This window comes from Monodelphis domestica, chromosome 1 (genome assembly GCF_027887165.1).
Source record: "Monodelphis domestica isolate mMonDom1 chromosome 1, mMonDom1.pri, whole genome shotgun sequence".
NCBI lineage: Eukaryota > Metazoa > Chordata > Mammalia > Didelphimorphia > Didelphidae > Monodelphis > Monodelphis domestica.
The window spans coordinates 457,277,042-457,294,790 of NC_077227.1; the positions used below are offsets into that span (position 1 = coordinate 457,277,042).

Consider the following 17,749-nt stretch of genomic DNA (forward strand, 5'->3'; position numbering starts at 1 on the left):
ACTAATTTTCTAAGTTCAAGATGGGGAAGGAAAGACTTTACAGCAGTTCATCTGAAGATCTTTTGGATTTAGTGGCCAATCAGCTTAGTAAAAAAGCACTTAAGCATCTGCCATGTGCTAAGCACTAAAGGACATAAAGAAATGGAAAAGCCCTGTTGCTGACCTCAAAGGTCTCAGATTATAATGGGTCAGACCATTATATAAATAATTTCTAAAAGAAGACAATCTCAGAGGGAAGGCAGTGGGGGTGGGAGATGGTGGATGGAACAGCAAAGGCTGCTTGTGGAAGGCAGAATTTGAAATGAATCTTGAAGCCTGGAAGGCAGAGTTAGGAAGGAAGGCATTTCAGTCATAAGGGAGAGCCAAGAAAAAGGTACAGAGTTGGAGGAGATGAGAAAGTGCGTGTGTGTGAATGTGCATGTGAACATGGGTCATAAAGGACTTTAAAAGCCAAATTTATTGAGTTTGTGAGTTGACATAATATACTTGCACTTAAGATTACTTTGGCAGCTGAGTGGAGGATGGATCGGAGTGAGGAGAAATGTGGAGGGAGACCAATTAGGCTATTTCAGTAATCCAGATGAGGAGTGATGAGGGATCTGTGCTAGGGCATGTGAATGTAGAAATGACAGGATTGGGCAACAGATTGGACATGTGTGTGAGTGAGTGAGTGCAAGGGAATAGTTGAGGATGACATTAACTTGAGCCTGGAGGCCTGAAAGAATCGTGGCACCCTTGACAGTTGTGGGGAAGCTGGGAAGAGTTAGGTTTTTTTGGGAAAAGATAATGACATCTATAACCCGGTGGAACTGCTTGTCGGCTTTGGGAAGTGGGGAGGAAAACTAGGGGGAAGGGGAATTATGAATCATGAAACTATGGAAAAATATTCTAAGTAAAAATTAAAAAATAAGGAAAAGATCATGAATTGTATATGTTTGAGGTGTCTATGTGACATTTGGTACCAGATGTCTAATACAGAAGTTGGATATGGAATTACAGCTTAGGAGAGAGACTAAGATTGGGTATATGGGTCTACAGAGATGATCATTGAACCCATGAGAACTGAGAGATCATCAAGTAATAGTGATTAGAGGGAAAATTGAAGAGTGCTTAGGACAGCGGACCTACTAGAAGACCAGGAACTAGTTAAGTCATACAGGTAAGAGAACCAGGAGAGAGTAGTGACATGAAAATCTAAAGAGAGAATATCTAGGTAAAGAAGGTGATTAACACTAGGGCCAGTCTGCTGGAGAAGATGGGATAGAATAGGTTAAAGGAGGCATGCTGAAGATTTGTCTTGTCAAGCAGAGAGGGCCACCTATTTGTGTGAGATGGTTGAAGGGGGAGATTGTGGGTCAAGACATGTGAGTGATGTGAGATGAGGAGAGGGCTCTGGGTGAATGACCTCAATTTTATTTTATTTCTGTGACGTCTAAGACAAGGCCCTCAGCTGAGAGTTTGGAGGAGTGCTGTGTGAAACTGAAGAAAAGTGGGCAGTGGCTGCTGTGGTTTGTGGGATAATGAATCCATCGGTTAAATATTAAAGGACCATCTTGCTGCAATGAGGAACTAGCTGAAATGATGTAACATAAATTTGTAGTGGACCTAGCACCGTTTTATAGCTCTATAGCAACAAAGGAGCAAAAAATTTGGTGGGAGTAATACAAGGTTGCCATTTGGCAAAGCACAAGTAGCACTGTAAGGGGGCAAAGAGAGCAAGTATACAGGCTAGTGTAGAGCTGAATTCACCAGGGGGAAGGAATAGGGAAAGGAGAGAGTGATCAGTGTCAGAGGGATTCCCGGGAAAGAACAGAAGGGTAGATAGGGATCACCATCCAGGTGAAGAATAGGGTTAGGAGGTAGTGGGCTGGAGTCAGCCTCTAGAGGTTGAGTCCAGGTACAGGGTCAGAAAGATGCCCTTGGGGGCAGCTGGGGAACTGCCTCTGACTGTGGGGTCTGAAAGCTCTTCTGATGCTGGGATTCACAGAAAGCCCGCTAGGGGGAAGCATGGGGCAGGGGACTGGAGCTGCCATTCAGGACTGGGCTATGACACAGCAGAATCAGGGAATGGTGCTTTTGGACCTTTCCCATTGGCCTATGAGGCTCATAGCCTTTTCCATCTGGAGAGGAGACTCCATTGAGGTTCTTGGGGACTGCTCCAGGATCCAGGGTTGTGGCCTGCAGTTTGTGCCCATGACTGGGAATGGGGAAGGGCAAATTGGCTCCTGCTTTCTCCAAGTTCCTCTTTCTAACTTATTGGACCAGCTCAGGCTCAGCAATGGACAGCATTTGCTTTTGTGTACATGATAATAATGCACATTATAAAGTACTTTAAGGTTTCCAGAAACATTTAACAACAGTCTAAAAAGTGGGTATTTAGACCATTACCCCTATTTTATAGATGTGCAGCCTGAGGCTCAGAGGAAGAAAGTGAAATAGAGTCTGTTTTTGAACCCAGAACCCCTGGGTAATGATCTCTTCCTAGCAAAAGCTTTCTCTAGTGCCAGGAGGGGAGAGAGGGAGGAAGATACATGAGAATTTTAATGTAACCATCACTAACAAATTTTTTTTTTTTAAAAGGACATTGATAAGGCAGAGAATGTCCCTAGCAGGGCAAATAAGTTACTGAAGGGTCTTGAGATCATATTATGTATGCCAAGTTCAGTTGAAGGAGCTGAGTTGTCCAGCCTAGAGAACAGAATTAGGAAAACAAGATAGCTATCTTCAAGAACTGGAAAGACTTTCTCACAAAATAGAGATTAAACTTATTCTGCTTGGTCCAGATGGCCCAGTAGAAGCAGTGAAAGTTGGAAAGAGGAAGATTTAGGGCTTGATAATAGAAATGACTTCTTTACTATCCTGAAGTGGAATAGGGTGACTTCACATGGTCTTTAGGAAAAAGTAGGATGAATTTAGTGGGTGTGTTGTTGAGATCTTTTTACAAGTATTCTTTTTTTTTTACTATTTATTATTTACAAGTTACAGTACAAAATACTATTTACAAGTATTTTATAAGTATATATATACAAATATATAATTCATGTATATATTTTTGAGGTTCCTTCTAGCTCTAAGATTCTGTGATTCTATGTTACTCCCTTGTTCAAAAATATTCATGATTCCCTACAGGATAAAATATGAAATTCCTAGCCTAGTATGAAAACCCCTCCATAATCTAATTCCTACTTACCTTTTCAGACATTTCTTTCCCTCTGCTTCCCTTTGGGCATTTTACATTCCTAGAAAACTGAACTGATGATTGTTCCTTGAAACTGACTTGCCATTGCCTCCATATTTGATCAGGCCATCTCAATGGCAGCACCAAGTTGGCTACCAGAAGATGATTTTTTTTGACAACTGCAATTTATGAAAACCATCTACTGGAGGTCTTGCCATCTTCCTTGATGGAAGAGCAGTCCCACTAATGAAATCACACATCTTTTGCATAATAATTATAGCTTTTATTTATATAGCACCTAAAGTTTACATAGAGTTCATTCCTCACAACAGTTCTGGGAGGCCATTATTAATGTATAAGAATTATAACTCCCATTTTCTAGATCAAAGAGCTAAAGTCTAGAAAGACCAATAACTTCTTTGGCCTATTAATAGAATTTCTTTCCTCCAGACTTCTGCTTAGCTTCCATCTCCTACATGAAACTTTCCCTTATCTTCACAACTGAAAGGGATCTCTTTTTAGATTTTTCCCAGGACATTTTTTTTTCTAGATCTTTCCTTTGCTTCTACCACACTCTATTGCCTATTCACTTGTGTACATGCTTTAAACACATGAATAGACTCTAAAGCTTCTTTGAAGTAAGAGATTGTCACAATTGTTCATCTCTGTACTCATAGCAAGCACAAAACTTTGCACATAAGAAGTACTTCAAAACTGTTCGCAGAATCCAATTCAATAGATTTTAATTCGGAGCATGTCTGAGCACACATCTAATAGTGATAGTTTTTGTTTTCTGCTGCATTGTGGCTTACAAATGTATGCACATATTTGGATATTTATATCTGTGCATATATACATTTGTACAGATATGTGTATATATGTGCATGTATATAAATATACAGATATGTATGTATATATATGTCATAATATATCTACATACATTTCTTTGTGTGTGAATATCTCCATGTAGGTATGACTTTTTTATCCAAAGAAAATCTAAGTTTAAGTTCTTTCAAGTAAACAAACTCTTGACACTCCCATGGCCAAGAATTCACAAGTAGCTGAGAATACTAGAGTATCTGCATAGAGGTGCCTTTGAAACAAGGGAGAAACTCAGACTGTCCCCAAATCACATTTGTACAGCCAGCTGCCTCCCAAATGGACTCTAATAAGCTCCAGGAAGGTAATATTTTCCTCTCCCAAATTCTGTACCCTGCTTCCTGCTCCCCACTTCCCATCCCTCCCAACTCATTCCACTAACGTAGGACTCTAACTGATTCATTCCCCTTATATTCACCTCTCAGGAGAAGGGTGGATAGGAAGGGGGCCGATGAAGCAAAGCCACAGCAGGAGTGCTCTCATGTTGAAACACTCCCCAGCAGGATTACAGACTGGGACTGAACAGGGGGCTGGAAGCCTCTCTTAAGAGAGCTCTGCCCCTCGGGTTCAGCCTGTCCCCAGGATGAGGGCTGCGTCTGTGACCAGGATTCAGGGTATAGCTAGGATGAGGATCAGGGTTCATTCTGTGACCAGAGTTAGAGTTCAGGGATGGATGCTCAACCTGTCACTAGAGTCCGGGCTCGCTTATTCCGAGGTCAGGAGCTGGAATTGCTGGAAATCAGACTGATGGTGACTAAGGGTCATTCTGGCCCCAGGGTCAGGCTCATTAGGGCAAGAAGCCCTAGAACATTAGAGAAGTGGGCACAGAGGGAGGAAGGGCTCTGTGTTTCAATTTAGTTGAGAGAGAGAGAGAAAGAGAGAGAGAGAGAGAGAGAAAGAGAGAGAGAGAGAGAGAGAGAGAGAGAGAGAGAGAGGGAGAGCATGTGAAAGCAAGCCTAGGCCTGTTTGATAGATCATTTTCATCTAAGATGTTCCTCCCAGGCTGACTCTTCCTCCCCATTTATCCCTAACCATCGGCCCACATGACCCTTTGTTGGCCAGCCTCTAGTAGAGATGCAAAACCCGCACTCATTGTGAAGTCCAAGTTTGCTGTTGGCAGCCTTGCTGACAAATTAATCCCTGGGCGCCAGAAAGCTGGGAGGGAGACCAAGGCAGGGCAGAGCAGGAACGGGCAGGACAGGGCAAGGTGAGGCAAAGATTAGTTCCCAGGAAAGCTGCCTCGGGGTGGCCAACTGGCTTTTGGGTATGGTTCACTCTGACATTGAAACTGGTAGCTTTCAAAAGGCAGAGTCCCTGGTCCAAATTCCTGCCTCTTTTGCAAGTGCCAGCAGGGCTGGCCCTAGCCTGGGAAGGGCTGTGGACAGTGACATCCACCTTCCCACTTCAAAATATCTCCCTTCCCGAGGCTTAAATGGACACCAAAGATCCAGCCACATAGTCTCAGCTCCACCAGGGAAGTCAGGTCCCAGCAAGTGGGAGGGAGGGAAGGGAGAGAGCATAGGCAAGTCATGGGTCCAGAGGCAGGAGGAATGACTGTACCACTTTGTTTCCTAGTAAATCAACTAATACAACTAACTGGTTTAGAGACTTTTTGACCTGTGAGCTTTCTGCATCAATTTGGATGGGGAGAGGCCCAGTCTCTCTCCCTGTGCTCCTTGTGGCTGTGTTAGACCCATATAGACCCATAGAGCAGGATTGGGGCCTCCCAGAGAAGCTGGATAAAAAGCATCCTGGGTCCAGCAACCCCTTCCCCCAAAGGGCTTGCTTTCAACCAACCTTCCATGGAATAAGATTATTCTGTGTCACTGAAAAATGCGAGCTTTGGCCCTAATGTCTAGGAAGATCTCTCCCGGGAAAAAGGCAAAGATGGGTTACAGAGAATGTGCCTTTTTTAATGTCTCCCCAATAGAGTATCATAACTGGGCTCTCTGCCTGGCACTTAAATTCAGGGACTCTAACAGTTTTTGTTTGGAAATATTTCAAAAGGGAACTGAGTCCTTATTGTACTATTTGCCTGTCATAATCTGCCCTAAATCCTGCTTTCTACATGTCCTTCCCCTGCTCAAATGGCTAACGTTTCCATTATGGCCTTCTTTGTTATGGTCAAGCTCTTCTTGGAGTTCAGGGTTTTCAAGGATTGCCTCTTCTCTGGCCCTGGCCAGTCACATATACTCTCACAAGGATCTCAGCACTTTAGCCTTTCAGCCATTCAGCTTGCTCTTCCTCTCCAAATTTCCAATTCCTTTGCATCTTTCAACAGGCCAGTTCACTTCCTAATGTCCTCCAGGAAATCTTCACCAACTATACCCAGCCACTTTTTTTTTTAGGTTAATGTTACAGGTTTTATTTACCACATTTTAGAGATGAGGAACTGAAGGTCAAGAGATTATTATTCTAAAACATTTTCCCAGTAATATTTTATTGTATTTCCCCCCAATTACACATAGAAACAATTTATAACATTTGTTTTTTGACATTTTGAAATTCAAATTCCCTCCTCTCCCCATTCCTGAAACATCAAATAACCTGATATAGATTTATGCATGAGCACATCTTTCTTCTTGAACACCTTCAGTGATGGGGAATTCATCACTTTGTGAGACAAACCATTCCATTATTTGGGAGGTGGGATTTAATTGTTAAGTAAATAATAATGATAGGGGCTGAATTCCTAACTGAAGCCCTATTATTGGTTTTGGGGTGCTACTGTCATCCTACTGAGATAATTTCACCTCTGAAAGCCCTGATACTTCTGTTCAGATTAATCTCTTCCTCTTCAAATATTCTTGTCTTGGCCTGTTTTCTTTTTTATGGTTGAAAGTCTTATTTCACCAACTAGACTATATCCAGATATTTTTTATATTCTCTATAGAGCGGAGCACAGGGCAGGCTCAATGAAGACTAATTTAATTGTCCAGTGGGTTGGCATGGCCAGGCTTTTCTCTGCTGATTCCACAGGATTTCTGCCCCATCAATTCCTGACCCTGAGAAAAACACTTTAGGTTTTTTTTTTTCTGTTTGAGATCCTATTCTCTTCTTTGTTTTGACTCCAGTTTTAGACCTTTGGCTATATCCCACTGAATAGGGGAAACTGAGGTAGATAGCTCTTAAGTCACTTATCTAAGGTTACACTACTAGCAAGAACTTAAACTTTTTGCAAGGCTCTCACGCAGTTTCCTTCAGTCTATCCTGTAATGGGGTAGGATTTTCAGAAGTATCATTCTCCAACTATCTTGTCTTGAACTCTATGATTTAATGTGAAGTCATCTCTTTACTCTTACTAAAGACCAAAACAAAAATTGTCCATGTGAACAATGACTTCTATTTCCTTTAAAAATGGTAGTGAATAGGGGCAGCTGGGTAGCTCAGTGGATTAAGAGCCAGGCCTAGAGATGGGAGGTCCTAGGTTCAAATCTGGCCTCAGACACTTCCCAGCTGTGTGACCCTGGGCAAGTCACTTGACCCCCATTGCCTAGCCCTTACCACTCTTCTGCCTTGGAGCCAATACGCAGTACTGACTCCAAGATGGAAGGTAAGGGTTTAAAAAAAAAGAAAATGGTAGCGAATATGATACTCAGTCGGCTATGGGAGGGGTGGGGGGAGGGGAGGAAATGAAAATGATCTTTGTCTCCAATGAATAATGTTTTGAAATGACCAAATAAAATATTGTTTTAAAAAACAAACAACAACAACAAAAAAAGGTAGTGAAAGATATTGTCCACTGGGCTGCATGAACATCTGACACAAGAACCCAGACAACACATTCTTGCCTGCTTTGAGTTCTAGCAAAGTTTGCTTCTGCAGGCAAGTCTGTGTGCTTTCTGTCATCAGAGAATAAGGGACTATTAATCCTATGGCTACTAGGTGGCATGGTGTTTAGAGCGCTGAGCCTAGAATCAGGAAGACCTGAGTTCAAATTCAGCCTTAGATACTTACTAGCTATGTGACCCTGAGCAAGTCATGTAACCCTGTTTGTCTCAGTTTCCTCATCTGTCAAATAAGCAAATTGCTCCAATATCTTTGCCAAGAAAAACTTTAGTGGGGTCACAAAGTTAGATATGACTGAAATGACTGAACAAAATATGATTTTTCTTCTTGCCTCAGCTGCTAGGATTCAGTTACCCTAATCAGTCTGTCTGAGTAGATACCTAGGGACATTTATACTCATTCCCACTAGTTGGTGCACCTGGTTTTGTCTCTTCACTTCAGTGGCATGTGTCTACATTTGTGATCTCCCTCTGTTGAAATCCTGTTGAAAGTATAAAATCACAGGCTCTTAGGATTATAGCCTTGTAGATTGACTTTTAGAATCATAGCCTCATCGAAACTTTGACTCAATTTCTGCGCAAGAAAAGATTTCAAATCTCATGTAGTCTAACTACCTTTCCAATAAAGGAATCCCCCTCTAGAATTCCTGCCAGATGGTCAATCCAGTCTCTGCTTAAACAACCTTAGTGATGGGGCTCACCACTTTATGAGACAAACCATTCAATAATCATTATATAATTCTTAGACCATTAAATAATTTACAGGGATTGAGTCCCTGACTGAAGCCCTATTATTGGCCTCAGGATGCAATTGAGATTGTCTTACTGGGAGGCTGCCTCATCATTGAAGGAACTCAACTGAAAATGGTATCTTCCTCAAATTATCCTTGAGTTGTTTCTATGAATCTCCTCTTTGCTCCTATCATACATTACCTCCTATTGTCCTTATCTATTTTTAGGTTGTATCACTTCTAGTGGATATAAATTCCTTGAGGTTAAGAACTATGTCAGTTTTCATTTTTTTTTTCATATCCACTCTAAGTATAGCAACTTGGACACAGGTAGGGCCTTAATAAATGCTGGTTGTAAATGGAAACTAATGGTTTCATAAGACAGTAGGAAATAACAAAACAAATTCAAAAGAATAAAAAATAGAAGAAAATCTGAAATATCTGAGTGGAAAAAACAACTCACTTGGAAAATAGATTCAGAAGAGATAATCTAGGAATCATTGTATTATCTGAAAGCCATGATTAATAAAAGAGCCTGGACACCATACTGCAAGAAATTATCAGTGAAAATGCTTGAACAAGAGGGGAAAATAGAAATGGAAAGACTCTACCAACCATCTCCTGAAGGAAATCCTAAATTAAAAAATCCCAGGATTTTTACTGCCAAATTCCAGAATTCCCAAGCCAAGGGAAAAAATACTACAAGCAATCAGAAAAAAAATTAAAATATTGTGGAATCACAGTCAAGATTACAGAGGACCTAGTAACTTCTACAATAAAGTATAGAAAGACATGCAAAGCGATGGCTCTCATCCTACAACCAAAAATCACATATCTATTGAAACCAAACAAACTACTTCAGGGGAAGAAATGGATATTTATGAAATTGAGGACTTCCAGGCATTCTTGATGAAAAGACCAGAGCTAAAAAGAAAATTTGACAGGCAAATTCAACACTCAAGAGAAGCGTAACAAGGTAAACAGAAAAATCTCAAGGAAAGCAATAGGTTTAAACTAATCACATCCCTGCATGGGAAAGTGATACTTGAGATATTTAAGATAGAAGAAATACTTAAGGTACTTTAGGGTAATCAAGGGAAACAATAGGGTTAAACATAACATTACTAGTAAGAAAGTGATTACTAAGATGCTTAAGATATTTATGATACTTGATGTACTCAAAGTCCTTAAAATTCTTAAGGTATTGAAGAGACTTAAAAACTTTATTACTATTAGGGCAATAAATAGAAGCATATATAGACAGAGAGCAGGGAGAAAATTGAATATGATGAGATGATCTCCCCCAACCCAAAATCAAGGAATAAAAAAGAAATATGTTTGAAAAAGAGAAAAAGAGAATTGGGGGTGAGTCATCTCACATGAAGAGGTGTGTAAGAATCAAAATAGTGGAGAGGAAGATTGGTGGGGGGATGAGTGGCATGGATGGCAATTCTTGAACCTTACTTTCATCAGAATTGGCATAAAATTGGAATAACATCCATACTCATGTAGGGAAAACTCTGTAGGGAAGAAGGATAGGGAGAATAAAAAAAGGGGGAATAAACAAAAGAGGGGGATTTGGGGAGGTGGATAGTCAGAAGTGAAAACATTTTGAACATGGAAAAGTTGAAAGAAAAAGAGAAGGATAAACAGGGGGAAAATAAGATGGAGGACATAGTAATCATAACAATTAATGTGAATGGGATGAACTCACCTATAAAATGGAAGAGGAGAATAAGGTGGATTGAAAACTGGAATCCTACAATATGTGGTCTACAAGAAACACAAATCAGGGAGACACACATAGAGTAAAGATAAAGGGCTGGTGCAGAATATATTAAGCTTCAGCTAAAATTTAAAAAGTAGGGGTAGCAATTATGACCTCAGACAAAGCAAAAGTGAAAATTGACCTAATTAAAAGAGATAAGGAAGGAGGTTACAAAGGAACCATAGAAAAATAAAGTACTATCAATATTAAATATATATGCACCAAATGGCATATCATCCACATTTCTAAAATAGAAATTTCATGAGTTATAAGAGGAAATAGATAATAAAACTATATTAACAGAGGATATTAACTTTCTTTTAAAAAATTTTATTTAGACTATTTTTCCATGGTTACATGATTCCTAATTTTTCCTACCCCTCTTCCCTCCCTCCTCCCAGAGCTGACAAGCAGTTCCACTGGGTTATACATGTATCAGTGTTCAAAACCTCTTTCCATGTTATTTATATTTGCAGTAGTGCAATCCTTTACTATCAATACCCTAATCATATCCCCATTGAACTATGTGATCGGTCATATGTTTTTCTTCTGTGTTTCTACTCCTATTTTTTTCTCTGGATGTGGATAGCATTCTTTCTCATAAGTTCCTCTGGATTGTCCTGAGTCATTGCATTGCTTCTAGTAGAAAAGTCCATTACATTCAATTGTGCCATCATGTATCAGTCTCTCTCTATAATGATCTCCTGGTTCTTCTCTTTTCGCTCTGCATCAATTTCTGGAAGTCTTTCTAGTTCACATGGAATTCCTCCAGTTCATCGTTCCTTACAGCACAATAGTATTCCATCACCATCAGATCTCACAATTTGTTCAGCCATACCCCAATTAATGGACACTCCCTTATTTTCCAGTTTTTTGCCACCACAAAGAGTGCAACTATAAATACTTTTGTACAAGCCTTTTTCCTTATTATCTCTTTGGGGTACAAATTCAGTAGTGGTGTGGCTGGATCAAAGGGCAGACAGACTTTTAAAACCCTTTGGGCATAATTCCAGATTGCCTTTGTAAAGATTAAAATTTAGGGAGACTGGGGAGACTGAGGCAGGTAGAAATTAGTTTCTCTCTGCAAGGAGTATTATATTTTTTAGAGATTTACTGAAGATTAAGGATTAAAGAAAATACAGGATAAGAAACACGTGTCCAGGCCATAGAGTGGCCTAGACACAACCTCGCCTACATTATGAAAAAAAACCAGGCCTGCCCCAAAACGGAAGTCCAAGCGTCCCTCAAAAGCCTTTGAATCAGCTTAAATACCTTCTCGATCTTGGCCCAGGTGAGATTACAAGGCATTCTGGGGAAGTGGGGCAAAGGCTTGTGGGGATTGTAGTCCTGTATTCGAGTCTATTTTTTACACCTTCCAGAATAGTTGGACCAATTCACAGTTCCACTAGCAGTGTATTAGTGTTCCAATTTTGCCACATCCCCTCCAACATTTATCACTTTCCTTTGCTGCCATATTGGCCAGTCTGCTAGGTGTGAGGTGGTAACTCAGAGTTGTTTTTATTTGCATTTTTCTAATCAAGAGGAATTTAGAATACTTTTTCATGTGCTTATTCATAGTTTTGATTTATGTGAAAACTGCCTATTCAGGGGATATTAACTTTCTACTCTCAGAATTAGAAAAATCAAACAAACAAACAAAAAAAAACAAAAGAGAAATTAAGGAGGTGAATAGAATTTTCAAAAAGTTAGACTTGCTAGACCTCTGGAAACAACTGAATGGACACATGTCCATATATGACATTTCTCAGAAGTACCTGGCACCTTTACAAAAACTGATCATATAATAGGCAGAAAAGAAGAAATGTTCAATATATAATTTCTAGACAATAATGCTTAAGAATTACACTGAACAAAGGGCTAGAGAAAAAAGGACTAAAAATTAATTGGAAACTAAATAACCTTATCTTAAGGAATTAGTGGGCCATAAAACAAATCATAGAAACAATCAATTTCATTAAAGAGAATGACAAGGAAATAACAGACTAAAATTTTTTGAATGTAGCCAAAGCAGTACTTAACAGTAAATTTTATCTTTTTAAATGCTTATATAAAGTAGAGAAAGAATAGAATACTCAATTGGGCATGCAACTAAAAAAAAAATTAGAAAAAGAACAACTTAAAAATCCCCAATTAAACACCAAATTAGAAATACTGAAAATCAAAGGAGAAATTAATAAAATTGAAAGTAAGAAAACCATTGCACTAATAATTAAGACAAAGAGTTGGGTTTATTTTTAAAAAACCAATAAAATAGATAGACCATTGGTTAATTAGAGTAAAAAAAGAAAGAAGAAAACAATATCACCAGTATCAAAGATGAAAAGGGCAAAGTTAAAACCAATGAAGAGGAAATTAAGACAATTACTAAGGATTATTTTGCCCAATTATGTGTCAATAAACCTGATAATCTAAATGAAATAAATGAATATTTAAAGAAATATAAATTACACAGATTAACAGAAGAGGAAATAGAATACTTAAACAATCCTCTCTTAGAAAAAGAAATTGAACAAGCCATCAATGAATTTCATAAGAAAAAAGTCCCACAGCCAGATGGATTCACAAGTGAACTGAACCAAACATTTAAAGAACAATGAATTCCAATACTATTTGGAAAAATAGCTGAGGAAGGAACTCTCAAATTCCTTTTATGCCACAAATGGTATTGATATCTAAATCAGGAAGAAAAAATGGAGAAAGAAAACTATAGATCAATCTCCCTAATGAATATCAATGCAAAATTTAAAACAAAACACTAGCTAAGAGATTACAGCAATATATCACAAGGATCATACACTATGACTAGGTAGATTTTATATTAGGAATGCAGGGATGTTTAATATAGGGAAACTATTAGCATAATTGACCGTATCAATAACAAATCAACAGAAACAATATGATTATCAATAGATGTAGAAAAAGCTATTAACAAAATACAACACCCATTCCTATTAAAAACTCTAGAGAAGGGGGCATCTGGGAGGCTCGATGGGGAGAACGAGTCCTGGAGATGGGAGGTCTTGGGCTCAAATCTGGCCTCAGACACTTCCTAGCTGTGTGATCCTGGACAAATCACTTAACCCCCATTGCCTAGCCCTTACCACTCTTCTGCCTTGGACCAATACACAGTATTGATTCTAAGATGGAAAGTAAGGGTTTAAAAAACAAAAACACTAGAGAACATTGTAATAAATGGATGATATTCAAAATGAGAACTAGAATCTATCTAAAACCATCAACAAGCACTCTTTATAATGGGGATAACCTAGAACCCTTCTCAATAAGATCAGAAGTGAAGCAATCACTACCACTTTTTCACCACTACTTTTCAATATTATTCTAGAAATGCTAGCTATAGCAATAAGAGGAGAAGAATGAATTAAAGATTTTTGAATAGTCAGTGAGGAAATAAAGCTATCACCCTTTACAGATGATAAAATATTATATTTAGAGAATCCTTGAGAATCAACTGAAAAGCTAATCAATGCAATTAATAACCTTAGCAAAATTGTAGAATATAAAATATATCCACATAAATCAGTATTCCTTTATATTATTAATAAAGTCCAACAGCAAGAGATAGAGAAATCCCATTTAAAATAATTGAAGAAAATATAAAATTCCTGGGAATATACCTGCCAAGACAAACCCAGGAACTAACTATATGAACACAACTATAAAACACATTTTGCAAATAAAATCAGATCTAAACAATTGGAAAAAACATTAATTGTTCATGGATAGACCAAGTCAATATAATAAAAAGGACAATTCTACGTAAATTAATTTACTTATTCAGTACTGTACCAATCAAATTACCCCAAAATTATTTCATAGAGCCAGAAAAAAATAATAAAATTAATCTGGAAGAACAAAAGACCTAGAATATCAAGGGAATTAATAAAAAGAATATGAACTAAGGTGACTTATCCATATCAGACCTTAAACTATATTATAAAATGGTAACCATCAAAATAATATGGTAATGGATAAAAAACAGAGTGGTAGACCAGTGGAATAGATTAGGCACTCAGTGGTAAATGGCCATAGTAATCTAGTATTTGACAAACCCAAAGACACAAACTTTTGGAAGAAGAAAGCAGTATTTGACAAAAACTGCTAGGAAAACTGGAAAACAGTATGGCAGAAACTAGGCATAGACCAATATCTCACGCCACATACCAAGGTAAAGTCAAAATGGATATATGATTTAGAAATAAAGGGGGATATAATAAACAAATTAGGGGGGAAAACAAAATAGTTTACCTGTCAACTTTCTGAATAAGGGAAGAATTTATGTCCAAACAAGATAGAGAGAACATAATGAGATATAAAATAGATAATTCTGACTACTTTAAATTAAAAAGTTTTTTTTGCAATTAAAATAAATGCAAGATTAAAAGGCAAATCAATCAATATTAAAAGAAGTCTCAATGCAGATTGAAACAAACCATTCTTTACTTTATTTCTTCCATGAATTTTTCCCTAGTGTAAGCAATATGCAAACTTGTTTCACAGTATGACCAACATGGAAATGTGTATTGTATGATAACACATGTAAAACCTATATCATATTACATGTTTTTTTGGGGAGTTATGGGAGGGAGGGAGAGAACATAGATCCCTAAGTGTCAGAAAACAAGTGTTAAAAATTGTATAGACATATAATCTGGAAAAATAAATAATTTGAATTTTAAAAAAAAGAATGAAAGGTAAATAGAGGAGTAAGGTATTGGGGGATGTGTCTGGCAGCAATTAAAGCACTGGTTGGCCTTTAAACAACCTGATGTTGGAGTTTTAGGCAGTGAAGTTGGGGATGATAAAAAGTGAAGATACAGAAAGCAGGACAGTTCCTTGAGGAGCTGCCCCCATCCTCTCCTTGGTTTGAAGATGACTGATGGAGGCTTTCAATGCCCTTTTTCCAGTCTGCACAAATCATGGTCTTTGAAGTTATTGAGTCTGTCCCTTCCACAGTACATCAGAGTCAGGATATAGAAGATAGAATGCCAGAGCTGGGGAATCGTAGAATACAGAATGTTGGGTTGTGGAGGGCAGGCAGGTAAAGGGTTGCGATTGGGGGGAAGGAGGCTCAGGGTACCTCAGAATATAGAATGTCAGAGTTGAAAGGAACCATAGAATATCAGAACTGAATGGAATATTAGAGTTCAATCCCCTCATTTTACCAAAAGGAATCTGAAGACCAAAGTGAGCAAAAAGATGTGCCTAAGGTCACACAACAGTTTTATATAGCACTTATAAAGGTCTAGTTTTTTTTTTTTTAAGGTGGCATAATGGCCTAGTATGAGAGTTGGGAGTCAGGAAGATCTAATTTCCAATCCTGCCTCTAACACTTACCCTGGGTATGACCCTGGACAAGTCACTTAACTGCTCTGTGACTCAGTTTTCTCAAATGGGGATCATAACAGTATTTACTTCACAGGGCTGTTGTGAGGATCAAATGAATAAATATGTAAAGTACTTTGCAAACTTTAAAGTGCTACATAAATGTTAGTTTATTTCTAATATTTTATATTAGAAATATGAAAATATTCTAATATTTTATATATTTATATAAATCTATTTCTTATTTTTAAATTTAATTTTGAGTTCACAAAAAATTATTTCCTCTCCGTCCTACATCTCCCCATTGGAAAACAAAATAAAACTCTTGTAACAAATATGCATAGTCAAGCAAAACAAATTCATGAATTGGCCAAGTCTGAAAATGTTTTCATTATACAGGATGTGTCTGGAGGCTGTTGAGTCCATCGCCTTTCTTTAAGGAGACCACACAATAAGGTAGAGGCATGATTTGGTTTAGCACTCAGGTCCTCCAAGATAAGCTAGTTTTGGGAACTAGAAGGTGATCCGATTATGATATGTGTCCCCCATCACTGCTTCCCCAAATCCTCACTAGTCCAGTCACTTCGTTGTGGCCACATGGATGATCAGGAAGCCTTTGATGTTGGGGAACTGGGTGCTGATGAGATCCACCTGAAGTTGCCTGTTTCCACTTTTGTATGGTACGATCTCAAACCGAACTCTAGCCCTTTCTTGGGGTTCCAGGGCTGGCACACTATAGCCAAGAAGAAAGAATGAGGGTCAGACCTTCAGGCCCTTCTTGGGTCCAGGACTGAACAGTACAATTCCTTTGTAATTAAAAACCTTCTGTGGCTTCCTATTGCCTATCAAACCAAGTCCAAACTTTCTTAGCTGTCATTTGATGGTCTTCACCATCCTTTTCCAATTTAACTCTCAAGTATCATCCCCCTCCCTTTCCCCTCTATTCACCTACATTAACCCTCCTTCAATTTCAGGTGGTCAGTATTTCTTCAATGCCTTTTATGTGTTAGGTTCTTTCCTGCCTCTGTGGCTTTGCTTATGTGGTTCCCTGGAACTCTGCCTTCTTCATTTGTCTAAATCCTTCCCATCCTTCAAGACCCGGCTAAGTCTCGCCTTCTCCAGGAAGACTTTATTGATTTCCCCAGCCCACAAGGTTCTTTTCCCCCTCCTAAGATGTTAGAGCCCTTATTGTCTAGGATGATAATAACTTAGTTGTGTACATTTTATCACTGTAAACTTGCATTCATTATTTTTAAATTTAGGACCATGGGATATAGAACTAGAAGGGACTTTAGAAAGTAAGCTATGCGTTCCTCACAACAGTCCTGAGATTTAGGTGGTGTGCCATTTATTTCCATTTTACAGATGAAGAAACTGAGGTTGAGAGCTAGTGAGTGCCCACGATAAGATTCAACCCTAAGTCACCAAAACCTTTCCATTATATCACAATTCTGCCTCTTAATATAAATCACCTCCTCTGATCTACTCAACAAGCTTTTCCAGGTGGGGAAACTGAGGTTAAACAGCTAATTTTATGTGGCAGAGCCTAGGCAAGGCTCTGCTTCTAGGAATTTTTCTGCTTCAGAAACAATATTTTCTCCCTCCTCTTTCCTCAATTTCACTATTTCCTCACCGCCTTTCAAGTGCTAGGTCCTATCCCCTACCCCAGCTAGGCCCTCCTGAAATATCCAAGGCAGTGGTATTGTTGCAGAGTCCCTCTCCTTGCCCATCTCTTGGCTTCCCCCTCTCCAACCCTTGGGCCTCTTGCCCCCTCATTTATTCTCCCATTTCCTCTACTCACTCGATGTTGAGCTGCTCCCTGAGGAGCCCACTGCCCTCCATGATCAGTGTGCAGTCATCTGCCCTCTCAGACAGGGGGTTGGCAATTGTGACCTCCACAGCAAGAGTTTCACCTACTACAGCAGGACCCAGTATCTGAAAGGGGAACACCACAGTAAGACTGACCCCTGAACCTCTGTCCTCATTTCTTTCCTGGGCACCATCATCCCAGGCAGGCTTTGGAGGCATGAGAAGGGCTCCC

At 38.9% G+C, this 17,749-nt stretch overlaps 1 protein-coding gene across 1 annotated transcript in view; it reads right to left on the reverse strand.

The window, feature by feature from the left end:
• Positions 1-16,070: 16,070 nt before the first annotated feature.
• Positions 16,071-17,749, reverse strand: part of TGM6 (transglutaminase 6) — a 57,832-nt gene continuing 56,153 nt past the window's right edge. Inside the window, 2 exon segments of the mRNA XM_056817121.1 lie at positions 16,071-16,441; positions 17,510-17,643. Of these exon segments, the coding sequence (XP_056673099.1) occupies positions 16,288-16,441; positions 17,510-17,643 (288 nt within the window). The 3' untranslated portion in view covers positions 16,071-16,287.